We start from the raw sequence: 27,735 nt of genomic DNA on the forward strand, positions 1-27,735 counted from the left end.
GAATTAGTAAAGAAAAAAGGGGTGGACAAAATTTGAAAAAGTATAAAAATGTGTGAAAAAAATGGTGCTTTTAGGGCGCTAGCGCCTATAATCCTTTTTTTGTTTTGCTCTTCACTTTTTCAAACCACCGAAAAAAAAAGGTCAACATTTTCGGGCTGTTGAGGAAGGGGCGGCAAAATTTTGAATTTTCTTCAGCCGGGGTAGCAGCGGCCACGGTACGCCACTAAGTTCAGACTAGTTCGTAATTCAAAATACAGGTTGATACCAATATCTTTATCAGATAAACAGCAACGCTCATTTTATTTGGAACGAAACTTTATTCATCAAATTATCCAAAGTTCATAATCATGAGATAGGCTGTCTTAGTCTTGGTTCTCAGGCGTTTTATTATTCCATCAAATAGCGCCCTCAATGTGTTTCGAGCCGTCTTTTCAATACTATAGCTACCTTCTATTACGTTTCCATATCAGGTCAAAAGGATGTATGCTATGTGTCAGATGTACTGTTCTTCTTTTGTTGTGGTGCGAAATTAGAGAAAAAAGTCCCGAAGCTTTTTTTTTAATATAAAAGTACAGATAAAACGCATTCTTCTGTTTTGATTTTTTAAGACAAGAATTAATGTCTGTGCATAATTCGCCTATTGCACGGTTCCGCCATATGCGGGGAGAGCCTCGAACTGGTAATAGACATGAAAGGAAGTATTACGTAACTTTACGCAATGTTATATGACTGGTTCAATTCCCATTCATGCATGCTGCCAGATCGAGGCTCTCTTCTCATATGGCGGAACCGTGCAATTGGTGAATAGCCTGAAAATCGTTTATTTCGAGTGTTGAAATTCCTTTTCTCTAATTTCGTACCACAACAATACAGTACGTACATCTGACACATACACTCACAGAAAAAAATACACAAATTGTGTAAAATTTTACACAACTTCGATGTACGTATAGAACTCCAAAACAAATAGGTATTTTTTACATAACCATGAATTATGTAAAAAAACCATAGCAGATAAGTAAAAGAAATACATACATATTAGGTAAAATATTTACATAACTTTTATGTAGATTTTTTACCTCAGCTATTAGGTATTTTGCTACATAATTGTTATGTAATATTTTACACAAATTATGTAAAAAATACATAACATTTATGTAGCATAATATTATGAACTCTATAACAAATAGGTATTTTTCACACAACCTTGAATTATGTAAAAAATACACACCAGTTAAGCAAAAAACAGGTAAATAGGATTGGGGCTTTCTTTCTTTCTTTCTTTCTTTTATTTTATGCTGAAACATAATTCATGATAGATTTGAAGTCATCAGATCTTGGTCAACTGTCAGATTCATTCAACAATACAATTTCATGCATGAAGTATTTTATTTTGTTTTTCTTTTCTTTTCTATCAGTTCAACCCGCTATCTAGTTAATGTTCAATGTAAGCATTTCTCTCTCGCGTGTACATGTACGATACAATGCTATAGAACACTAATGCATTCACGTCAATGCTTCAAGCCTAATTCGTGACATTTGGTACACTAGGCTACATTATCGAAGACATTTCAACACGTACACACATTGTTAGATACACGCAGTGTCCGGGCGCAGTATAGCCTACAGTACAGTATTGTAGTGTACTATGTAATCTTCTTCTTCTTCTTTTAGTTGAGTCGGTAAATAAAGGTGCACAATGTGCATATCACACCAACTGAAATGACCTGGTGACTCGCGTGAAGATTTAGTGACTTGCGAAATGCTTTGTTGCGTTGACTTTGAAGGCTTCCACTGTCTTAGAGTTAATCACATAAGCTGGCATTTTGTTCCATTCAGCTATTGTCTTAGGGAAGAAGGAGTTCTTGAACACGTCTTTGTTGGCCCTGTGCTCAAAAATTTCTGTTGATGGCCCCTAGTATTTCTAGTATTCAACTTGAGATGAGATGTTGGAGAGATAGCTACAAGGTTGTTGTGTATTTTGTAGAGCATGGTCAATCTCTTGATTTTTCTCCGCACTCTTAGATCACCCCATTGTAGATCTTCTAGAAGTCTTGTGACTGTTCCTTCCTCTCTGCTGTAGTTTCTTTTGCAGAACCTAGCTGCTTGTCTTTGCACCCTATCCAGAGATTTACTATTGCAGATTGTATGTGGATCCCATGCTGCCACTGCATATTCAAGGTGAGGTCTCACCAGAGAGAGGTACGCTGTGGATTTAACCTCTTCACTGCAACTCCACAAGTTACGCCTAATTACACCAAGGACTCTCTGAGCTTTACTTGTAGCTTTTTTGGTTTGTTTATTCCAACTGAGAGTGTTGTGGAGCTCAATCCCCAAGTAAGGATGGGATTCTTCAGATGATAGCGGCACACCACAAAAGGTGTATTTCCTCTTGGTGGGGTTCCATGATCCAAAGGATATGGTACAACACTTTGACGGATTGAAATCCATGAGCCAATCATTCTGCCAGGACTCCAACAGCTCGAGATCATTTTGAAGCGAAGATATGTCCTTGTCAGATGAAATAGGCTGGTAAACAAGGCAATCGTCAGCGAACATTCTGACTTGCGAGGTCAGCTTGTCAGGTAAGTCATTTATATATGACAGGAATAATAGTGGTCCCAAGACCGTTCCCTGAGGAACACCTGACGTAACCGCTGCTGCCGAGGATGACTCGCCGTCAATAACTACTCGTTGCTGTCGACTTGACAGGAAGTTAGAAATCCAAGAGTGTAATGATCCTCTGATCCCTAAGTGATGGAGCTTATGCATGAGACGTTTGTGAGGCACTTTGTCAAATGCTTTCGTGAAATCCAATATCGCCACGTCGATGGTTTTCTTGTCTTCCATGGTGGACGCCAAGTCATTGATGGTAAGTATCAGCTGGGTCTCAGTTGACCTCTTGGCTCTGAAACCGTGTTGGGTATCTGACAAAATGCTGTTCTGCTCAAAGAACTTCATGATATGGCTGTGTAAAATATGCTCAAGGAGTTTACAGACTACAGATGTAAGCGACACTGGACGATAATTCGCAGGCTCTGCACGATCACCCTTTTTAAAGATCGGAGCTATATTAGCTATCTTCCAATCATCGGGCACTTCTCCATTATCAACCGAAGTCTGGAACATGTCTCGTAGTAATGGAGCAAGATCTTTGCTGCCAGCTTCAAGAACCAAGGTGGAATTCCATCTGGTCCCATAGCTTTTGAAGCATTAATATTCATGAGCAGTTTTTCAACCCCATTAGTAGAGATGATCAGGTTTGGTATTCCATGAGGTAGAGAGAAGCTCACATGAGGGAGTGTGTTGTCATTCTCCTTTGTGAAAACGCTTTGGAATTGATGGTTCAGCATTTCAGCCTTTTCCTTTGTGTCGCTAACGGTCTTGTTATCCTTCTTAAGATCACCAACACCAGTTCTTTCTTGTCTTAAGTTCTTTATGTAAGACCAGAATGCTTTCGGTTTGTCTTTGATGGAGGAACTCAGAAATTCATTGACAAATCTAGCTTTAGCGCTTCTGATTGCTCTGGTGAATTCCTTTCTAGCTGAGCAGAATATGCTCCAGTCTTCACCAGACTTGGTTTTACGGGCACGGTTGTAAAGCTTTTGTTTTTTCCTGCATTGTCTACGGAGTGCTCTGCTGAACCATGGCACATCAAACCTTGAGCTTGTCATCCGGCTGGGAACAAATTTCTCCATGGCTTCCAGGATACAGTTCTTAATGGCATCCCACTTAGCACTAGCACTAACGTCCACAAGCTTGGCAAAATACTCGGCCGAGAATTGACGAATGTGGTCACCAATAGCCTCTAAATCTGCTTTATCCACCAGGAACTTTTTTTTTTTTTTCTTGCGCTTTCTACTGGGTCTCAGATCTAGGTCCACCACTACCGCATCATGGTCAGAAATGCCATCTGTGACTGATACCTTCTTCACAATGTTTGTGTTGTCGGTGAAGACTAAATCCAAGATGTTGTTACAGTCATCTTTGTGCCTTGTGGGTTCTGTGACTAGTTGGTCAAGATTTGTCCTACATGTACTCGTACCGTAGCATATGATCGCTGCAATGTCCCGGTGCATGTCAATTCTAATGTTGATCAATCTAGCAAAATGAACCCATAAATAGCCATTTTTAAAGTCTCAAAGAAATCCATGCATGACTTATCGAACGAATCTCCAGTTTGGTTCAAGCTTAATGACCCCGAAACCTACCTATTTGAATCAGTGAAGTTTCAGCAGGTATGCGCTACGATCACACACACGTCGTGTCCACCATTGCTTTCGGTTTGCGCAATTTCTTACATAAAATCGGTAAAAACTACATGCGTGTCGATTTACATAACACGTTAGGCAGATTTCTCCAATCAGCGAAGTAATTTGGGCTGACATTTTACTTCATTTCATGCAATGATTACACAAACTAGGTAAACTAGCTTCGTTACAGTTTAAATATGTATTTGAAGCATTTACAAACTGGCACGGTAAAAGTTTTTGACAAACTTTTACATATACTGTGTATAATCTAATTTACATCGTGTTTTTTTTTACATAGCGTGTGAATATTTCTGTGAGTGTAGCATACATCCCTTTGGCCTGATATGGAAACGTAATAGAAGATAGCTGTACTATTTTTACAATAAGATCGGGGTCAAACAGCTCACAAAAGACTCATCCGATTCATAGTGATCTACAATCAATCGGGCAAGCTGCGAGTTATTGATTTGTAATCAATCACGTATTGCACTCCCAACGGTAACAAAAGGGTTTAAAGTTAGAAGACAAGGTTGCTACATCGGCACGCATAGTATAGTGATAAAAGTGGTTTTCCAAGCTAAAGTGTTTGCCATGTTCAAAGACTTTTGTCTGACACGGCGTTTATTTTATAGGCCTATTGGTCTAACGGCTCGCATCCAAACATTTTACTTGGAAAATCACTTTTAACAAAAGGGTTTAGCCCAGGGTTGAAATCTCATCTCATCCCAGTCGTCATAAGCGAATTATGAGTATGAATTGAACATCTCTAGATGTTACCGCGGTATACCGTAGATGGCGATATTTAAAAACCAGAAAGATTCTTCGTACAGGTCCAATGCGAAAAACACGGCTGTGAGTTTTCTTTTTGACGACACATATTTAATTTTACGTGTAATCATTATTATGGGAAAGTCATTTACCTTATCTCGTTTTTTACAGTCTTTTTAAGCTATAGTTCAATAGCAAACAATATGACTTGTTACACTTCCAATATGACTTGTTACACTTCCAATATGACTTGTTACACTTCCAATATAAGACTACGTATATTTTATGGCCAAGCAAAATAAATAACGTGTTTGTTATCCCCGCCCTCACCGATTTTTGGAGATTTTCAAATATTTTTTTTTGAAGAAGAAAATGCCACCCAATCTTTCATGATAATATAATACGGATCACGCTATATACATAAGGAACTTGAGAGCATCGAGCTAGAAACATCGAGAACCCACGATCATGTCATCAGTTATTATTTTTGAACAAAGGCACATTTACCAACTTTTTTATGGTTTATTTTATTTAGACCTTAACCATTTACGACGACATAATAATTAGGCCCACAAGCTCTTTATAGTGGTTGCAGATTGAGCCGCTTTTCACGGATGACTCTCATTCGAGACCGGGCTTGATCCCAATCGATGTATCCTCCTTCCATGTGTCGGCTACTGTTTTCTGTTACTGTAAAGCTGTTTCGAGCGTGAACAAGTCGAAAGTTATCAAAGCACCCAATCTCACCTGTGCACATGAAATAGAAACATGTGAGAACAAAATAAAAACATGTGAGAACACAATATAAACATGTGTGAACACAATAGAAACACGTAAGTATACACAAGAAACGTGCGAAAACACACTAGAAACATGTGAGAACACAATAGAAATACGTAACACAATAGAAATATGTGAGAACACAATAGAAATATGTGAGACCACAATAGAAACATGTGAGAACACAATAGAAATACGTAACACAATAGAAATATGTGAGAACACAATAGAAATATGTGAGACCACAATAGAAACATGTGAGAACACAATAGAAACATGTTAGAACACAATAGAAACATGTTAGAACACAGTAGAAACAGGTAGGAACACAATAAAACACGTGAGAACACGATAGAAACACGTGACAATACAATAGGAACATGTGAGAACACAATAGAAACACATGAAAACACAATAGAAACATACGAGAACACAGTAGAAACACGTAATAACACAATCGAAACATGTGAGAACACAATAAAACATGTGAGAACACAATGAAACATGTAAGAACACAATAGAAACATGTGAGAATACAATAGAAACATGTAAGAACACAATAGAAACAAATGAGAACACAATTAAAACATGTGAGAACACAATAGAAACATGTGAGAACACGATAGATACATGTAAGAACATTATAGAAACATGTAAAAACACAATAGAAACATGTGAAACAACTGGGAGGGAAAGATCTCTGACTCCCTCCCCCCCCCGTGGCGCCACTGCATGGCACTAAGAATGGACATTGGGTTAAATAATATAGCAATATTAGGAAATAATACCCGATGACAAATTATATTCGGTTTAAGTTTCAGATCTGTACATAGGGACCTACCTGGAGCTATTTTGACCTCAACCATGTCATCGTACAACATTGTATTCAACGTTTTGATGGCTTTGTACGCTTTGTGTACATCTTGTAGTGGGATGTGCATGTAAGGTGCTCTCATCATTTGGTTGAAACGGAGGCCCTTGATACTTCCATCTGGGGAAAGTCTGAGTTAAAAATATAACAATGAAAAATATATAAGTAGTTGTATTTGGGTATAAATGGCCGCAATTTTAGGGGCAGAAATTCATACATTCATGATTACGTCACTGACCACTTAATTTTTTTTTTTTAAATATAATAACCGTTTTTCCATCGCTGGCTTACCAGCAAGGAATATTCGATTGGAGCGAACATGAGACTTCATAAGAATTAACACGGCCCTAGGAAAAGACCAGTCTTATTTATCTGAAACTTTATATCGAATTTTAATTGTGATGTTTAATGTATGGTTGCAGATTCACTGAAATGTTGATTTCATTGCTTGTAGGTTTTATATCATATATATATATATATATATATATATATCACTCGAAAATCGAAATTTATTCGATATGTGTTAGAGTCTATACATTGTCAGCGTTATAAAGAACGATCACAATGATTGGCTGCACATGCTGGAGTAGCAATATAATGGATATTTACCTCCAATCGAAATGTATTTTACTTCCGCATTTAGAACGGTCAGTGATTGGATCTTTTTCGCACGTGGCTCCGATATTTATATAGACTTTAAATTTCCATAACGAATACAGTCGAATAGTGCATAGTGGTATGATTCTTGTTTTTGGTGCGAGAGGTCCCGGGTTGAATAGTAGCGTGAGTCGCCCTATTGGTTGAAGGGAGGTACAGCGACCATCATTGGATCATTGGAGGGGTTGCACCCCAGGCCTGTGGGCACAAACCGTTTTTCGGCAATTTCCTATGGGGTTTTCTACATTTTCAATTCGATTGGGGAACGTGTCCCCGTGCCCATATGACGCTGCGCCACTGAGGGGCTGTGCAATAATTATCTGTCAACCGGGTCAGGAATAATAGACAAAGGGATAGGCATCCTAGTCTGCTGCCCTCTTTCGAAATATGTATCCTAGGTCTCACAAAAGGCGGATTAGCGGCCATTTTGTCTTCGACATCACGTGTCCTTATATTTTAGTACACAAATATATAAGTTAACAGGTTTACTATTTTAAAATTATATTTTGAGTATACAATATATTCTGTGAGTAAATAGATCAAATGACGATGATTGTTTAGGTATTATATGCTTGATAGAATTAAACTGTTTGACCAGCTAGTATTCTCCTCCGCCGTCAGTGTGATTCCAGTCACTCCACGTACCGTGTTGCGAAGGTGGAGGAGTCTAAAGCTGTATTGACGAACACGCATGCGTTAAAAATATGTAGCCTAGGTCGAACAATAGCGTGACGTAGTTTCCGGCATTGTTCCTATGCACTTTCACCCTCCTGACCGGGTATAGGCAAACAGAGGGGTAGGCCCAACGCTCTGCAGGGTCTATTGTTCTATTGTTTCCGATTAGAGCGCTGACATATTGGAAAATGTTGCCAATCAATATTCATGAGAGTGTACATTCAACGTCCAGTTTGCGAAATTGGATGAGTTGTGTTTGGTAGGTGTGAAATACACCTGACTGGGCGTTTTAATTACGTAACGAATAAAGGCATTGACATCATCGAATGGCTGCCCAGTGCTGTTATGTGTTTAGTTATTATATAGGCCTAATAATTATTATTAAATGTATTCATCATTCCTTTCTTTTCCCTTCTCTGTACTTATTCTTTCCTAGGCCTACACTTTATCACTCCCTCGCTCTCATTGTCCCTCTCACCCTCCCTCTCTCATTCCCATCATTTCCTTGTCTTTATTATATCTTTTATTTCTCCCTTCCTCCAGCCCCTCTCTCATTCTCCATATCCCTCCTCCCCTCTTCCTCCCTCCTCCCTCCCAAGACTTCTCACAGAGGTGAATCTGCCCTCCCCAACCCCTCCCTCTTTGGGTACGCCACTATTTCTATACCAATCTCCTTCTTAAAATAAAATTAAATGGACATTTCTTAAAAACAACCTTTATAGGCCTATACTTATACTTACACTTACATGTATACGTATAGCGATTACCATTATAGTGTAATATAGATATAGGGACTGGACATGGCAGCCTTCATACATTCTAATGTGTAATCGATCAACAAGAGCATTCAATTTATTTAAATGAAACGCCTAACATCAGGTGGGTGGTAAAGATGATTGCATCGACAGCTAAAGCCTCCTTATAAACTTCAGACACACACAAGCACACATTTGGGATACGTGAGTACAATGGTACCACTTTACACATGACTGCCCTTACACATGACTGTAGTGTGGTCACTTACTGATACTCGCCTGTTGTGTAGAGCGTTAATATGATGCCGGATCAGTGACGAATTTAATGGCGGAACCCCTTTATTCGAAACAATGGTACCACTTTTATGAATAGCCTGTCGCAACTTCTAATCGGCATCAAACGAACAAAAGATTATATAATCTATTGCGACTCTATTTCTATTTAAAAGCTCTTTGGGTAGGCCTACCTTTCAAATAAAACGCTTTAAAAAGATTTAGGAAAAATGAGCTTCGGAAACGTTTTATAATATGCACAGGCCTACTTGCTATACGCGCGCATTATATATCTACATTTCAATTTTGCAAATTCGGTTCTAAAATTTGACATGAGCAAATGGGGGGGGTGATTTTTGGCAGGCAGAAAGGGGGATGTTTACAAGGCTGAGAGGGGGTGGGGTGGGCAAGGTTGGATTTTTGGCAGGTTTGAAATTTGCATACCCCGGGCTGTGGGTGGGGCAAATAATTACTGCACAGCCCCTACCCGTTGAGACATCCCAGCAAACACATAATTATGTTTCTATAACGTTATAATGTCGGGTTGCGTTTGCTGGTGGTAGTCTACTGAACGAAATTTGATTAGAGCTACAAGTCGAGTCTGACTTGGTTGACTTAAAGGGGGACTCCGGCAATCATAACATTATGCCCTATATGTTAGAAACATAATTATCTAGCACGAATCACATTGTTTTATTTAAAACAAACTCATATTGACCATAAAAACGAATAAAAACAGTCGGCTCTCAACATGCGATATTCTAAATTCCCGCGCCGAAATTGTCTAAGTGCAATGACGTAATGGTTATTTGTGTTCAATTGTCGTCAGCCTTCATTGTATTACTGGGACGTCATTGCACTGGGATGTTTTTATTCGTTTTTATGGTCACTATGAGTTTGTTTTAAATACAACCATGTATTTCGTGCTTGATAATTATTTTTCTAACATTATAAGGAATAATGTTGTGATTGCCGGAGACTTCCTTTAAAACTTGAGCCACATTTATAACTTATATTCCGTTTCAGTCATTTTGTCAGCAAACACTCTGTATAACAAATTATTCAGGGTTCGGGTTTCGCCGGCAAAAACCTGTTTTTGCCCGCAAAGTGGCAAAAACTGGCAAAAACCTGTTTTTGCCAGTTTTTGCCTGGTTTAAACCGGCCAAAATGGCAAAAACTGGCAAAAACTCACATATAGTCACGTAAAAAGTAACACAGAAAGCTCATAAACAGTAACACAAAACTTTTAATGAATCATTCAATAATTTTTTGTCTCATCAAGTCCTTAAAATGAAAAAGTTTTGAATTTGATTTTTGCCACATTTCGGTTTAATGCACTTGAGCAATGAAAACGCATGCCTTTTATTTCTCAATATGTTACTTATAATTACAAAATCTGGCCTTGTTATTTAGGAAATAAATTTTGTAACTTAATCATTTGTTTTGAGATAAAAAAAAACCCAACTATAAACCACTTTTTTAGTTTTTGCCAAGCGGTTTTAACCGCGGTTAAAACTGCGGTTTTTTCCACCTGCGGCAAAAACCTGCGAACCCAGAAATTATTGTGATGTGCTGCACACCGACATCGCCTGGTTAATAATTACATTGTACAACAGAGACACTAAAATCAACACCCGGGATCGATACACGTGAATGTGCTATGCACGATTTGATATTCAGACGATAAACTTTTGGATACCGGGTAGAAAATGATGAATATATCCCGTATTTTTTTCTAATGTAGCCATATTTTGATGCTTGCACTAGAAAATATGTGTTGAAAGGATATGATAGTCGTTAGCTTGCGTATTGAGAAAGAACCGTGCGTATTGAGCTCAAAAACTGACAAAAATTCTGATTTTGTATACGCCGAACTATAGCGCAGGGTAGGCCACACGTGGAGGCAGTCTAAAAACAGATGACCTCATGGCGTATACCATGCTCACTAACATCTAGAGGTCAGTGACCAGGCTATTGTCAATAGCCTTAGTCGGATGTCCCTCGGTCCATTATGCGTCTCAAAACTATTAAACAAGTCGGAACAAAATGGCCATGCGTAGCTGTGGATTCAACCGACCATGGCGATTTCTGCCATGAAGATATCGGGGCGATTACACTGTGTGCTGTATGTATATAATTACTTACTCTATGATTGGTCCGCGGTATTTCAAGTGGAAGTCCTTTCCTGGAGCTGTGTCTCGAAAATCCATCGGGGTGGTAGCAAGAATCTGGAATAGTTCAGGTTCTTTTTTCTTAAGATCTAGAGCTACTTTTACGGCATCAGCGAACTGACTCTCTCCACCCGTTCCTATTGGTTGCTGGATAGCGTGCAACATCTGAATCTGTTAAAAAAAAGTAACTTTCAGTTATAGGCTATTCATAAATTATGTGATGTTCCACGTCATATCAGGAGCATTTGGTAGCCAAATTGAGCGACTTTTGTTGATTTCCCTACCACTCTTTCCGTTTTTATATGTATTGGGCGAATTTTTGGTGACTTTCTGGTGATTTTGGGAGATGAGCCACGGTTCGCCGCCACTCTTTCCGTTTCCCACCCATGACACGTGTCTCCGGAGGATTTATATCATATCACATAATTAGAACTATAGTATTCGTTATTGCATGGTTCCGTTATTATGCACTATGTGTGGGGAGAGAGAGCCTCGAACTGGCAGCATACATGAAAGGAAAAATTACATAACTTTACACAGAATGTTATATGACTGGTTCAATTCTCATTCATGTATGCTGCCAGTTCGAGGCTCTCCCCGCACATAGTGCATAATGGCGGAACCCTGCAAGTAGCGAATAGCAGCCAATAGTTGCATATTTAGCTTAGCTCGGATTAAGACCTCATTCGTTGAGATCGGTCAAGCAATAATATTATAGTCGTGTTCACACGGTCGGACTTAAACTTAATACCGGCAATAAGTCACTATTACCGGTTATAAGTCGCTTATTACCGGTAATAACTCACTTATATCCGACCGTGTGAACACGACTAAAGAGATGCTGATCCAAAGCTATTAGCCGGATTAACTACCATAGCAATAGAGGAATACAATTTTGACTATATCGCCCTGCACTACAACATTCACGCGGTACCGATGCATTGAACCATAGATGTCAACGAAAATGCTAATCACTAGCACCTGTAAGATTAGTATCTTTGAAAAGAGCAGTATTGTATTCAATCTATGATTGCACATATACAGCGGTGATGAGTGCAACCTGCCTGTAGTGCAGGGCGGTCTATTCAAATATTGTATTCCTCTATTGCTATGGTAGTTAATCCGATTATGACGTAACTTCTTCGGCGAAAGCATATCGATATACCAGTCCGTTGCCTTTGATAGTAAACATTGAGGTAAACTCATCTATACATGAATTCTTTTGCTGTCTGTATAGTTGGTATGTTACGAGTCGTACTGTACTCAAGGCCAAAATCACCTTTTTCGACCTCACACGAATGCACAACACAAATACACAGTTTGATTAAGCTAACAAAATCTAAGTCTTTACTTGAAAGCAAAATATGCTTGGTACAATATGACAATCATATGCATATACAAATATAATCACACAATCACACTAATATTTTAAATACTCAGTACTTGAGCAGCAGTCTTCTTCTTGATGACTATCATAGAGTTCTTGCAATGTTCTGGACGGCTGATGTATGTATATCCTTATTCACTTGTCCTGCGAAAATCAGCGACGTCCATTGTACACTTGTATTTAAAAATATCCTTGCGAATACAATCCTCACACAAATCTCCATGAGCTGCTTTCTCCAATTACTTATCTTCTTGAGCTGCTTTCTCCAAACATTTATATCCTTGCGCTGCTTTCTCCAAAAATGGTGTTTCTTTCACCAATCACTCTTTCTTCAGGGAACAGGCTTTTTCTGCATTGCTCCACTGTATTTGACAGATGTGTGGTTTTAAATTACCAAACTGCGGCAAGTCGACAGAAGAACTTTAATCCTTCGATAAGGAAGAGCACATTCGCGTACTCATAAATCCCCTTCGTTGCTGTATTAAAGTAGCTCAATTATTGGCTATGTAAACTGGTTAAAATGCACTTCTTTTTGAAGCACGAAGACCAACACACACATGTGGAGTTTTACAATGACGTTCTGTCCTGTCCTGTCCAACCTCAAGCCTCCAGCTCTTATACCAGATGTTGTACTAATGCAACAAGAAATGTCTTTAAAAAAGACAATGCCTCAAGAGATTCCAGCGGGCACCATTTGTAATTAGCTTATAAGTGATACTTGAAATGGTAGCTTTAAGCCATCTTGCAATGGTAATAATTCTGATGTATTTAATGCAGGAATACAGGGTGTCCCAGAAAAAATTACCGGGCGAATAAATTTGGACGTAAGTCGAGAAATAGACATCAAAAATCAAAAATCTAAACATCTGCGTGTAGCCCATCTTATTCTGCATCTGATACGTAAATTGTACTGGAATCGGTTGACTGATTGCGAAGAAATGACCGAATACATAACGCATGCGTCAATTCACTTCATTCCAAGTTTGAAAGAAAGATCATTCAACACAATGCGCACTAGTGGTTAACTGTCAATGGGCTTCATGTTTTGTTCTGTGAAATCGCTTTCATTCTTTTTAAACAATCTGTTTCTTGTAAAACATTTAATTTACCCATCACCATTCGTACTGCAAACTTATTGCCAGTCTGCAAGAAATTACTGCAGTCATATCTCTTCCCAAAATGTTGACTGTTTTTATTGTCTACTTTGTTTGTTATATTGTGTTTATGCTTTGAATTTGTTTATGCGCTGTGGTCTAGATGTAACGGTGCTTTATAAAAGAATTGTGTATAATAGTTTATCACCAAAGCTAGACTCCAAATCGCTGAATCAAATTCATTGCTCCATGTAATGTTTCCTCAGGTCCGCAAGTCGTACCCTCTTTGCAGAAATCCATTTGATACAATTTCGCATGTAGCAAACGGCTGCATGCAATTTCGTTATAATTACATTTCAAGACATAACCGGATCATCAATATCCTTGAAAAGGAAATTAAAAAATACAACAGGTGTGATATCTACCGTGAAAAGATCATCTCGGGTGCCCTGATCACGAATGACGATGATGAAATTGAATTCGCAAACATTCAAGCAAGAAAACCAGACTTATTTCTCATTGATCACGAAAACATGAAGGAAAGTTACAACACAAAGTTCCAAAAGTATATTCCTCTTTGTAACTTGCTCACATTGTGCGGATTTGATTGCAAAATCCTTGTCTTCGTGATTGGGTCACTCGGCCATATTCATCACCGTTTCCGAAGTGGGTTGTGAAACTTGGCTTCCCCAAACGTGTTGCCAAGGCTGTTGCCAAGTATGCTTCTGTCAGTTCCATGACTGGAACCAACATCATTTGGAGACTGCGATACAGGCCCCGGGATACAGGCTCACCAAAATCAATTAATTTTTCCTGTTCAATTTCATGTTGTTTGTAATTTATTCATGTAATGATTTATAATGCCGCTTTGGTGGCCCAAATGTATTTGTTCATTATTGAATAAAAAATTCGTATATGTATATGTATGTATGTATGGATGTATGTATGTATGTATGTATTCCAAGATGGCGGACATGGCGGAGGGTTCACATCGTTTTTCACGACGCTCTGTTGCAACTTCCATTTTTCACCTTTGGATCGTCATCTTGGGACTCACATCCGTCTTGACCACAGCCGAAAACGTGGAAAACAACATGGTAGGGGTCGTTCGCCTTAAAAAGGCTGTAAAAGCCGCCCTCCGAACAGGAAAAATCCGAGTAGATCACCGGGAGATAGAGCCGACAGACCCAACACTACTCGCTCAGTTCACCCGATGCTGTCAGGCTAATATCATGGACGGTAGTTGGGCTACTTTTGAAGAATTGGAGCGAACGTATAAACAATCATTGATAACCGGTAGGAGTTATGATTCTTATTGTCAAACTTGGCTTCCCCAAACGTGTTGCCAAGGCTGTTGCCAAGTATGCTTCTGTCAGTTCCATGATTGGAACCAACATCATTTGGAGACTGCGATACAGGCTCACCAAAATCAATTAATTCTTCCTGTTCAATTTCATGTTGTTTGTAATTTATTCATGTAATGATTTATAATGCCGCTTTGGTGGCCCAAATGTATTTGTTCATTATTGAATAAAAAATTCGTATATATAATCACAATTACTTTGACAAGTTTGACATTAGCAACAATGAGTTGTACCATCAACAAGCCATTATTTCCCATAACAATGCTGCATAACAATATGCAACTATTGTTCTCATTTGGGAACCAAAGGCCTCACAGTATTGTTACTGTGCATCCATCCACCGTTTGCTTGATATCTAAACGTATATATTATTCAATGTAAAGGTGATGCATTGTCTTTCAGGCCTTTGGCTTTGTAATGCATCTACCTCATCACATCATTATTTTCCACATTGCTTATCTCTGTTATGCTGATTATATATGTACTGATGATGATGAAAATAAAATGAATGAATGAATGAATGAAATTGCTGAGAAAACTTGGTTTAAGAGAACAACGTTATACGTCTTTTATACGTTTTTATTTGTTTCTTTATGTAACCTTAATGGGCGGTCGTATCCGTATCACCGGAAACCGATGGGTACCATGTGGTCTAAAGGAAAGGAGATCAGTATTCATATACTTACATTAGCTGGATTACTTGTGTATGGTAAATCAACGTGAAATGCTAATTTTCCGGGGGTGAAACCGAGGTTCCTTGCTTCAAACTCGCTGACTAACTGAAATGTTTCCTGAAATAAATAAATAAATAAATAAATAAATAAATAAATAAATAAATAAATAAATAAATAAATAAATAAATAAATAAATAAATAAATAAATAAATAAATAAATAAATAAATAAATAAAACAAACGAAAGAAGTGGGTAATGACATACGACGTTGCAAAGAGAACAAACAGAGCTCTGGTAATGTAAAAGTTTTCGGTGGCTCTGAAAAGAGGCGTTTACTGAAGACTGCCCCTTGTCAACTGAGAACAAGCAGACCTCGCATATCTGCCAATGTATAAAAGTTGTTGGTGTTTTTTTGGTTTTCACTAACGACCAAGTTACCTGAATGGTAGACTATGCCATAGTCGAATTTTGATATTATTAATCATGATGAACGCATCCTCCTATTGGACTCAAAATTATACTGATGTTTATTAAAGGTCCGTAACCCGATCGACAGCATCATCCCCCCGATTTTTTTCATTCTTGATGAGGTTTTGGTATCACATAATAGCTACTATTTTTCTCATTACTATCCTGAAATTTGACGCTCCAAGTCGATGTATTTCCAGAGAAATCATGAAACACAGCGGTTTTTACAGGTTACCAGTTTGTAAATACTAAAAATTACTCCGGAATTCTGGGGCAGGGAATTATGAACGATCATCAGTCTCCGCAACAGCTACTTTGGTTTCGCGTCATACACAAGCTGTGAAAAAAGCGAACCACACTAACTGCTGAGGAGACTGTGAGCCGTATTTAATTATAAAACTTCCACGCTTCACGTAGTGGGCTGTTTAGCTCAATTGACTAGCGCGTTTGTACTTACCCGAGAGATACCCAGTTCAAAACCCGGTACCGGAGGGTTTTTTTTTCTCCATTTTTAACCCAAACTTTTTATATTCATTTGAAATGTACATATTACAAGAGGAAATATATTTTGTTTCCTTTTTTTCTGAAACGGTACGAAAAAAACACAAATATTTTCCGTTCAATACGGGCCGGGCATTGTACGTCATACGAACGAGAATTGTTGTTGTTGCTTGCCTGCCCATAATGCAATTCACGTATACCAAGGTATTGGATTGCAAATTTGGCTATTTATTCACATTTACGCGGAAAATGCTCTCGTTTTTTCACAAAGCAGCATAAAGGGGGAGATCTTTGATATTATTAGGTAATTTTAAAGACAATCGATATCCAAAACCAATAGGGTTACCCCTTTAAAATTAACAGTAAAATGGTTATAAAGATCGAACGCGAACATGCTGTATCCTTCGACAAACTCCTTCCGGTCGATTGATACTCCCTGGTCCTGGTGCAGGATGTTTGTACCTTGGAACAAGGTTTGGTAAGCCATTATATAGTCGCATATCGAATGCTCGGCTTTGATTGGTAAGTTGGTACCGTTTACTCAAGCCTAGATTGGCTTGAGCGTTTGTCATGTTTGTGGCGGTGGGATTGATGGAAGCGACACTGACCATCCTATCATTCAAGTAGACGTTACCAGAAACATCGTGATTAACTATCGAATATATCCGGAGATCTTCTAGATCTTTTTATCGCCCTGCCTCGCAATGAAGTGACTGGTTTCCCCTTCCGCTTACGTTTTATACCTTTTTTAGTCGACGTCGACCGTGTCTTCGAGGATAATATCGTCGCGTTGATTTATTGGATACGTTGCGTGTCGATTCCAGACCGCGTTGTCGAGCGGAGGATCCTAGATTTTGACCGCTCAGTACGACGCGTCTTGCCCTATGTCCTCCCCGCCCGGAGCACTTCCTTTCCCAAAGCTTTAGCTCCCCTTTTCAAAAAGGAATGGCCGTTCTAAACACCCCGGAACTGGTACTTCCTAATACACTGCGCACCCTCTACTTACCTCCCATGACCTGATCTATGCACAAAACGAAGTTTGGGACCACAAGAAAGGTTTTGGCACCCCCGGGAGAACGGGGATGACAACGCCCAGGTGTTGGTATCGCCCAACACGAACGAGATATCGCCCTCACCAATTCGTTTCTTGCGACCAACAAGGACGTGTTTACGAAGAGCTCCAATTTCTGTTGAGAAATATCGTAGCAGCGTGAGGCTTATTTCCGAGTAATGGTTACGCAAGTATCACTATCACTTCGGTGGTATTTTCTGTAACTTTAGCAAGATATTTTCCCATATTTTGTGATGTTTTTTTCTTGCTAGTTTCTCGTAGTCTCTGTGGCCGACGTGAGACCGCCCAAGTAAAATAATCATAGGTTCTCACTCGGCTCCCCCCTTGTAATTCCACAGGGAGGTCGCCGGGATTATTTCCCCTTCTGTCCCGGCTAATTTGGCTTTCGTAGTCGGTGTTTTGACTCATTTTTCTTCGCACATGCAGTAAGCTTAAAATTCGCGTTTTTTTCGCTTAATAGTGAGGGGGCATATCGTCGTCCGTATTCCATAGTGGCGTATAGTGGGGCGCCGCGAATAAACAACTTTTCGAGAAAATCGGGTTTGAAGAAATGCCAATTTAAAATCGAGTTGTGTAAATCAGACATTCATTATATTTTGTAAATGATGTGAAATTTCTGTAGTAAACTAAATAGATTTTATTGTTATACATTTTCAAAAGAAATAAATACATACTATTGCTGGCAAACTGACAATAAAACTATACGTCACTATGGAAAACGAACAAAACGCAATACCCTAACCTTACGTTAACCGTACGCCACCTCGGTCGCCGTGTAATCCCTATGGCGTTACTTTTCGTCGTTCGTATTCCATAGTGGCGTATAGGTCCGATACGCGTACGCCACTATGACATACGATGTTTTTCATTTTTGCCGATATTTCATAATTATAAAATGTGTATAAAAAGTGGCGTATGGTCGATACGGCACTATGGAATACAAAAATGTCACTTTGTAACTATACGCCACATTTAATTAATTAATTACTAATTAATTAGCTAATTATGACTGATGAGACTTAGAAAAATGAAAGAGAACATCATTAAAATCATATGTGCCAATTTTCAAAAAAATGACCAAAAATCACTATACGCCACTATGGAATACAGCCGACGATATGTCAAAACTGTTCCCATGCGCACCTTTCAGTAGTAGGGGTTCTCGTGTTCACTTTTTTGGATCCCGTGCGCTTTCTCATGTTTGGGTTCTCTGGCGGTTGAGGAGGGGGTCCTCACTTTGGGGAGTCTGTGGCCCCATTGCAGGTTGGCCCTCTTGCTTATCCCTCTCCTCTTACGCCGGGGTTCCTTCCTTTCCTCTTCGGAGACGAGAGGGAGTTTACATGTTTTCTTATCCTTTCTCCATTGCAGGTAGCTCCAGGAGACCAGGTATGAGAGAGCCGGTCTCTCTCTCACTGGGTCCAGGTTTGCCTTCAACGGGCCCGGATCCGCAGTCCGATGCGATTAGCATAAATGCTAGCTATGATGAGCTTTCAGGATGGTTCTCAGACAGAGGTAGAGTCTTCTCGGGATTTTTCGACTCCCCCCAGGACAGGCAGAGAGGGTTCTGATATCCCCGGAGCTTCACAGCAACCCTCCTCGGTCGGTAACCCCTTGCAGAGCCAAGCACCTTGGCCAGACACGTTCACCGTGGTCGACCAACAGGGTCCATTCTAGTCTCTCTCTCTCTCGCGTTTGATCTCAGGCCCCTCGTCGTTTCCTCCGCCGGCGAGTATGACCCGGTCCTTCTTTCCGTCAGGCTCGCAAGCTCAGATCCCACATCTTCCCCCGAGCTTAGCTGGCTCGACGTTCGCTGCAGAAACTCAAGCTTTCTCCTTACATTCGACCGCAGAGCGGTCGGGCAGGCTCGGTCCTGAGCGTGGCCCCACTCAGGAGCCAACTCGGTGGGGAGGGGTTCCTCAGCCCGATCCAGCTCCACCTGGAGTTATGATCAGTGTCGAGGCTGGGGGACCCTTACTCATTCCCAGCACCGACTCAGAGCTCCGAGGAGGACCAGTTGCGGTAGAGGCTCCTTACGCCTACGTCTCGGCTCCGTTTCTCGCAGCCGTCCTATCAGACGCTAAGATGCGATTGGAGTTGTTTGAGACGCCCCCGCAACTGGCTTCCGACTTAGGGTATGCGGCAAAGCCAACTAAGCCATAAACCCCCAGTCAATGCCCTTCATCCCCTTATCACGTGACATCAAAGCACTCACCACGTCCGTACAGGATAAGGGTGAGGTAGACCGCCTCCGTGGCTGGCACGGGCGTTCCCCCACGTTACAGAGGATGTGGCGTTCTTAGAAACCCCCCTCTGTCCGGAGGCGGCCTATCACTAGATGGAGCGGAATAAGGGGACCAAGTGTCGCCCGGAGAGCTCCCTCCCCTCAGGAGTTGAGGGAGCCCCCAGGCAGGCTGGACCAAAGGCACCCCACAAGGTGCCTCCCTGGGATAGGGCCCGGAGCTACGGTCCCTGGAGTCTCTCGCCAAGGACGGGCTCCGCATTTCCAATGTCCAACAGCTCGACAGCGCTCATCTAGCACGGAGCTTGCTGGACAAGGAAATGTCCTTGTCTCCTGAGGCGACACTGATGGCAGTCCATGTGTTGGTAGACCTCAATCATCTCTCGGCAGAGCACTTCGCTCGTATCTCGACCCGTTCTGTCTTGGCGCGCCAAGCCTTGGTTGCCCATGCGCTCAACTTTTCTGATAAAGAGAGCTGAGGTCTGCTCCGTTTGGTACCGATCTATTCGGCGGGGCCTTGCCCAGGCTGGCCGAGGATGAGCGTACCAAACGGAAGGCGTCTAAGGAGGCCAGCCAACCAAAGGCATCGGCCACATTAGCGCCCAAGCAGTTTCGGCCCAGAATTCTGACAGCCAACCCGATCTATATCCAGGTGCCTCAACAGCAGCAGCTGGTTGCTCAGTAATTTCAGCAGCAGCAGTATCCTTCCCTCTTGCAGCCGTTATTTCCGCCAGCTACCCATGCCCCCTCTGGCTCCGTTCGGGGTGCAAGAGGCGACAGGCGGAATCGCAACCGCAATCGCAGTCGCAAGGGAGGGTGAGGCAAGAGTGACGGTGCCGGTCGTGACGACCCATCCGCCTATGGCGGACGTGGTCGGGGACGCCGGTTCTGACTCCCTTCCGGGACCCGAACGTCCACTCCCAGTGGGCGGTCGTCCACGGTTGTTTGATGTGTATAGAATTGGCTTCATTATTAACTAAATACAAACTATAGATGGCGCTATTTATCCTAAATCATATTTCTTAATTTGCAAGAGGTAGGTGATTAATACTGCCATTAAAACAGCTGGAATAGGTGAAACAAGCAACAAGGAAATTTTATAAACATATTTTATCAAACAATAAAAGGAATTATTTGTATTAAAATGCTTGAAAGAGTAATTTCCAGTAACTAAATAGCGCCACCAATTTTGTCATTAATAGGCACATTATATATCCGAAAAAGCTTTAAAAATGCTATAAAAGTGAATAATTTTGTAAAGAGGGAAATTAAAGTTGCAAATGACTCAAAAGCATCTGTTTACATTAGCATGATATCGCTTTTAGCTGTTTAAGCCTAACATTTGGTTGTACATTATGTTTTGTTTGAAAAACTAATAAATGATCCCATCAAACAGCCGTGCGTCTCCTGGCATTTGCCAGGGCTTAGCGGGGGTGACCTCAGACCGATGGGTCCTAGATACAGTGTCCCTAGGCTACCAGATTGAGTTCACCTTCCGCCCCTCGGTACCGGGGGGTTCGAGTCACCCCGTCTCCGCTGGATCCCTTACAGAGGGAGGCCTTGGTGGAGGAGATCGAAGCTCTCCTAACAAAAAAAGCCATCAGACCTCAGCTTCCCAGGGCCTTCCTTTCAGGCCACTACTCCACGTTCTTCCTTACCACAAAGAAATCCGGAGAGTGGCGCTCAATCCTCAACTTGAAGCCCCTGAATGCCTACATCAAGGCCCCGCGTCTCCGGATGGAGATGCTGCGGGCGGTGTTATCTGTCCTTCAGCCAGGCTGGTGGGGAGTTATCCTAGATCTGAAAGATGCATACCTCCACGTACTAATCTGCGAGTCAGACCAGAAATTGCTTCGCTTCGTGTTCGACGGTACCGCCTTTCAGTTCCGGGTCCTCCCCTTTGACCTCTCCACGGCCCCCGGACATTCATTCGACTGGTCAAGTCGGTGGCAGAGTTTCTCCGGAGGAAGGGGATCACGATCTTCGTCTACCTAGACGACTGGTTGTTGGTAGCCCCATCTCCGCAGTGTCTGCGCCAGGATGTTCGGGGGTGTGCAGGCTGGTCGAGTCACTGGGGTTTATCATAAACCACCAGAAGTCTTTTTTCTCCCAGTCGCCTCAGTTCCTGTGGGCGACTATGGACTTCGCCAGGGGCCGGGTTTCTCCTATAGGCTCGAGGATCGCCGACGTTCGGCTATGCACTCTGCAGATCAGGCAGGCAGCATCGGTCCAGGCTAGCTCGGTCGTGGCTTCGCCTTCTAGGGCTGATGGCCAGCCTTATAGATCTGGTTCCAGGCTGCCGGCTACGCACGAGGAAGATACAGTTGTACTTCCTCGGGCTGTATCGAACGTGGCACCATCCTTTGAGCCTCCGGATTCCGGTCCCTCGGCATCTCCTCCCCTGTCTTTCCTGGTGGATAGGTCAGCCAAGTGTTCAGTTAGGCGTTCCATTCCCGAAACCCCGTCCTTCCCACGTCTTTACCACGGATGCATCCAAGTCAGGGCGGGAGCCCACTTTCAGGGCATCAGGCTCTCCGGGCGGTAGTCGAGGACTCAAGCTCGGAGACACATCAATCTCCTCGAGCTGTGGGCCATTTTCCTCGCCCTCCGCCAGCTGGGCCGGCGGATTCATGGCCTGTTCATCTTGGTAAGATGCGACAGCATGACAGTTGTGTCCTACATCAACAGGGTGGAAGGCACCAGAAGTCTCAGCCTTTGCATGAAGACGGTGTCCCTCCTCCTGTGGTGTCAACGCAGGGATTTTTCCCTCCGTGCGGAGCATCTGGCCGGGGTAGACAACACCCTGGCCGATTCACTGTCCCGAGAGCGGCTTCAGTCCTCCACGCGCTTAACCCATAGGGGAGCGTCAGAAGATTGACATCTTCACCCAGCAGTCTGCCGTTCCATCTTCCAGATCGCCCGCATGTCGACCTGTTTGCGTCTCATCGGAACCATCAACTTCCGACCTACTTCTCCTGGGGTCAAGACCCCCAGGCGATAGGCAGAGACGCCATGTGGGAGAGTTGGTAGGGCGTATTCGGTTACGCCTTTCCTCCCATTGCTCTGATCCCTCGGGTGCTGGAGAAGGTAGCCCGCTCTTCAGGCTGTTTCCTCCTTCTAATCGCTCCTCTCTGGCCCAAGCAGGGGTGGTTCCCCCGCCTCCTGGACCTCCTAGTGGGGGAGCCAGTCAGCCTTCCTCGCCGTAGGGATCTTCTGTCCGTTCCGCCACGCCAGCAGGTTAGATGGAAGTGATCAACAACCTCCAACTCACTGTCTGGCGTATCAGGCGGTTTTCTGAGTCAGCTGCCACGCTCCCCGCAAAGGCAAGGCGATAGACGACTCGAGAGTCTTACGATTCGCGTCTTTGCCGGTTCTACAGGAGGTGGGCCGGTCGAGAAATCGACCCCCATTCTCCCCCTGTAGACTAAGACGCGGACTTCCTTACAGAAGTTTTCCACGGCGGTTGTATGTCTCGCACCGCCCAAGCGTACTACAGGACGGTCATAGCCACGGTCCATCACGGCTTTGGGGAGGCATGACCATCTCCTCGGGTCCAGCCCTCTCCACCCTCATTAAGGGCATATTCGCGGAGAGGCCCAGTCCACTCCTGGTTCCGGAGTGGGACCTCCCGTGGGTGTTGCGATATCTAGCTGAGATTTGTGAGCCCTTCGAGAATCTCTCACTGCAGGACCTGACACTAAAGACAGTGTTCTTAGTAGCAGTGGCCTGCGGCCGTCGTTGCTCTGATATTCATGCTCTGTCGATCGACGAGCCCCATCTACGCTTCACCTACGGGTTGTCTCTATTCTGCCTAGGACCGGATTTTTGGCTAAGAACCAGATCATGTCCTTCTCTACCCCGGTGTTCCTCCCTGATCTGGTCCTGGTCGCGGGGCAGGCGGAGAAACCGTCATGACCCGTTAGGGCCCTTAGATCGTACCTAAAGCGTACCGAGCAGATCGGGGGGGGGCATCAGGCAGCTTTTTATCACATCGGCCAGGCCATTTAGGCCGGCCGCTAAAAGCACCATTTGCCACTGGGTTGCCTCCGTCATCCGTTGCGCCCATCAAAAACATGAACGGATGACGGGTCCCCAGACACTGTCACAGTCAGGTGTCACAACACTCGTTCCCAAGTGGCCTCTTGGGCCTTCCATTCTGGGACGTCCTTAAGGGAGGTGCTCGACGCAGCAGGCTGGAAGAGCGCCACCACCTTCCAGTCGACCTACCTTGAGGACGTCCTCGCAAGTCGTTCAGCTGTAGGTACTTCAGCACTGCTTGCAGCCCGCCGCGCCAGGGATCGGGTTGAGGACGTTAGGCGAGCCTTGGGTTGGGTGTTTTTTTGTTGTGGTTGAGCGGAGTTGGCACTGCGTGCCCTCCTTACCTCTCACGACTTTCTTCCACCTCCTAGCTCTCAGTGGTATTCTGTGCATAGATCAGGTCGTGGGAGGTAAGTAGAGGGTGCGCAGTGTATTCCCCTCTCAGAAGTGAGAGGGACATAATTACACAAGCGCACGATACTTACCTCCCACGACCTGAGCCCTTCCCGCGTTTTATGCGTTCCACCCCTCAAGAAAGTCGTACGTTCTCACGTAGAGGGTCGCAAGAAACGTGTTGGTGAGGGCGATATCTCGTTAGTGTTGGGCGATACCAACACCTGGGCGTTGTCATCCCCGTTCTCCTGGGGGTGCCAAAACCTTTTTCTGTGGTACAGGGGGTTTCTTGTGGTCCCAAACTTCGTTCAGGTCAGGTCGTGGGAGGTAAGTATCGTGCGCTTGTGTATGTCCCTCTCACTTCTGAGAGGGGAATCCGTATCCTCTTTGCATCCTTGATCCTCTGAACCCCGGAAAATCTCCCACTTTAGCCGTCTGAACGTAACCTCCGTACTGTCTCTCTACCCTTTCCTTACCTCCCACGACCTGATCTATGTACAGACTACCACTGAGAGCTGGAAGGTGGAAGAAAGACTTGAGAGGTAAGGAGGGCACGCAGTGCAACCTCCGGTCAACCACAACAATGGTCATCCAACCCGAGACTCGCCTAACGTCCTCGAACTGATCGACTGGAAGCTGATGGGGCTCTTTGAGCCTGCTGCGTCGAGCACCTCGCTCAAGGACATCCCAGAGTAAAATGCCCAAGAGGCCGCTTGGGATCGAGTGTTATGACACCTGACTGTGACTGTTTCTGAGGACCCGTCATCCGTTCATGATGATTTTTGGTGGGCGCAACGGATGACGGAGGCAACCCAGTGGCTAATAGTGCCTTTAGCGGCCGGCCTAAATGGCCTGGCCGATAGCTGCCGATACGACAAAAGGCTGCCTGATGTCCCCCCTGATCTTCTCGGTACGCTTTAGGTACCATCTAAGGGTCCTAACGGGTCATGACGGTTTCTCCGCCTGCCCTGCGACACCAGATGAGGGAGGAACACCGGGTAAGGAGTAAAGGACATGGTCTACTTCGTGGCCAAGAACCATGTCCTAGGCAGGATATAAACTCTCCCGTTGGTGAAGCGTAAATGGTGCTCGTCTATCGACAGAGCATGGATATCAACAACGACGGCCTCAGGCCACTGCCACTAAAATTGTTATTTATTTTGAACAATTCCAACAAAAAACGAAGTTTTTTAACTCACGTTTTAGTGACGTTTCACCACTACACTAGTGGCTTCTTCAGACTGGCAACTCATCACATCTGACTGTTTCCTTTTATGGGTAACAGGAGACACCGTAGAGGGCGTGATGAGTTGGTCAAAGATGTTGTTGAGTGCGTAGGCACCCTCGTCCTTGTTTAGAGTGTCATGTCTTTTTCTGCGGATCCAAATGGCTTCTTTGAGCCACCTGGTAGTCTTATCAGCTTCACGATCAATGACTTTGGATTCCTCCCAATTGATTGAGTGATTTATAGAGGCAACATGATCAGTGATGGCTGATTTGTGAATGTCCGTGACAGAAGATTTGCTATTGTTTTTGTCTGGATTCAAATTTCTCAACCTCTTTTTTGTGCTCTTTAAGTCGGCTGCCGAACGGACGGCCAGTTTCACCACTATAGGAACTGGAACAGTCACCGCAGGGGATCTCGTAAATGTCCTCCGGTTTTTGTTGAGGGAGAAGTTTGTCCTTAGGGTGGACGGGCATACTGCGAATGGTGCAATATAGGGCCGTGGAAATGGCTTTCTGTTCCAAACACTCCATGAATATGTTACACGCGAGGAGGCTGAGGGGACTTCCCATAGCCATGCCGAACCGTTGGCGGTAAATATGATCCGAGTAGTTAAAGTAGGCGACAGTGGCAAGACAAAATTGTGTAAGTTCGATGATGTCATTAATAGTAAGGAGGGTTCTGTTTTGAGGTCTTTATCCTCACTAAGTCTTTCACGAATCACATGGAGAGTGAGATCGACAGGGAACTGGTAAAGAGCGCCACCACATTATGCGAATTAAGGATCTCATCTTCTGTGAGGACTATGTCTTTTAGGTCTTCCGCAAGACTTTTGGAATTCAGAACGTAATGTTCAGATTGGCCAACAATGGGGCTCAAAATATCTTCTAGGGACTTGGCCACGTTATAACCGATAGAGCCAGTAAAGTCCACGATAGGTCGCAATGGAGTTCCATCTTTATGAATTTTGGGCCTGCCATAAATTCTTTTCAGAGGTGGGATACAGATCTCAGCACAATTTTAACAATCTCAGCACGCAATTGTGCAGCTTCCGGTTTGGTAAGCTTCTAACATGCTTTCTCACAAGCTGCTATAATTTATATTCATCTACAATAGACGACTGATTTAAATTATTAGGACTTACCGCGTAACCGAGGCCATGAGCTAGTACCCTATTCTGAGCATAATTCAGTTAGGACGCGGGACTACCAATTCTTTAGAAATGCATAGTCGCGCTAAAAGTCGATCGATACGTGTTAAAATCAGCACAATTCAGAGATACACCTTTTTGCTATGAAATTTATTTTCTCGGTCAAATATAAAGCAATATTTTTTTTTCTTCAGTAATGTCAGTTAAAGTCATAGTGCTTGGATATACATTTTTTTTTTAAATCCTGGTGTTAAAATTCAAGCATCATATTTTGTCTTTTAGTGTGATATTTTTGATTTTTATAGGCCTTTAGTTCGCCCGTGAGCTTTTTACGGAATTCATTTTTTAGCGTCTCAAACTAATATAGTTTGCTAAAGAAAGATATTCCCACCTCTGTAAAGCACATCGTGTGGGTCTATATATTATAGTTTTGTCAGAATTTCCGTTTTTATTTTACCCTTTTTCCCTTCATGCTCCGAAAATGTCAAACTCAGTACTTTATCTCCAGAACAACCAGCAGAAATAATCGATATTTCAATTGTTGTCAACCAGGTCCCTTTTCCATTGAAAACCAGGATTGTCTGACCAGCGATTTGGTAGCCCAAATCCCCAATTCTGGTAAATGAGGTGAAATTTGGAAATTTGCTCCCGTGATAGCCTGCAATTTCAATTTATAGGGGCTATGGATTCCATGATTATGAAAACCATTTTGTCTGTTTGTTTGTTTGTTTATTTACCTAGGATGAGGTCCTTGGGAAAATCCACTGTCCAAACCTAGAAAAATTCGCGTGTTATTAGAGGGGATTTTAATTTTCTGTCCCTCCTATCTCCAGGTGAATTTTGAATGACCCCCCCATCGCGGGTTGGCATTTTCATTACACCCTTCAGACTTGCGTTCGGGTTTGTGTAGGCCTATTTGTCATAATT

General features: G+C 42.9%; 2 protein-coding genes across 2 annotated transcripts in view; both read right to left on the reverse strand.

Moving 5' to 3' along the window:
* Nucleotides 1–270: 270 nt before the first annotated feature.
* The window catches only part of LOC140146366 (gamma-butyrobetaine dioxygenase-like), a 32,144-nt gene continuing 4,679 nt past the window's right edge, over nucleotides 271–27,735 (reverse strand). The window contains exons 2-5 of the mRNA XM_072168188.1: nucleotides 15,735–15,839; nucleotides 11,178–11,374; nucleotides 6,643–6,803; nucleotides 271–5,768 (exon numbers count right to left, since the gene is read on the reverse strand). Of these exons, the coding sequence (XP_072024289.1) occupies nucleotides 5,602–5,768; nucleotides 6,643–6,803; nucleotides 11,178–11,374; nucleotides 15,735–15,839 (630 nt within the window). The 3' untranslated portion in view covers nucleotides 271–5,601. The remainder of the gene's footprint in view (nucleotides 5,769–6,642; nucleotides 6,804–11,177; nucleotides 11,375–15,734; nucleotides 15,840–27,735) is intronic.
* Nucleotides 3,078–4,079, reverse strand: LOC140141377 (uncharacterized). The gene has a single exon (XM_072163229.1). The coding sequence runs from the start codon at nucleotides 4,077–4,079 to the stop codon at nucleotides 3,078–3,080; it is 1,002 nt and encodes a 333-aa protein (XP_072019330.1).

This window comes from Amphiura filiformis, chromosome 2, assembly GCF_039555335.1.
Source record: "Amphiura filiformis chromosome 2, Afil_fr2py, whole genome shotgun sequence".
NCBI lineage: Eukaryota > Metazoa > Echinodermata > Ophiuroidea > Amphilepidida > Amphiuridae > Amphiura > Amphiura filiformis.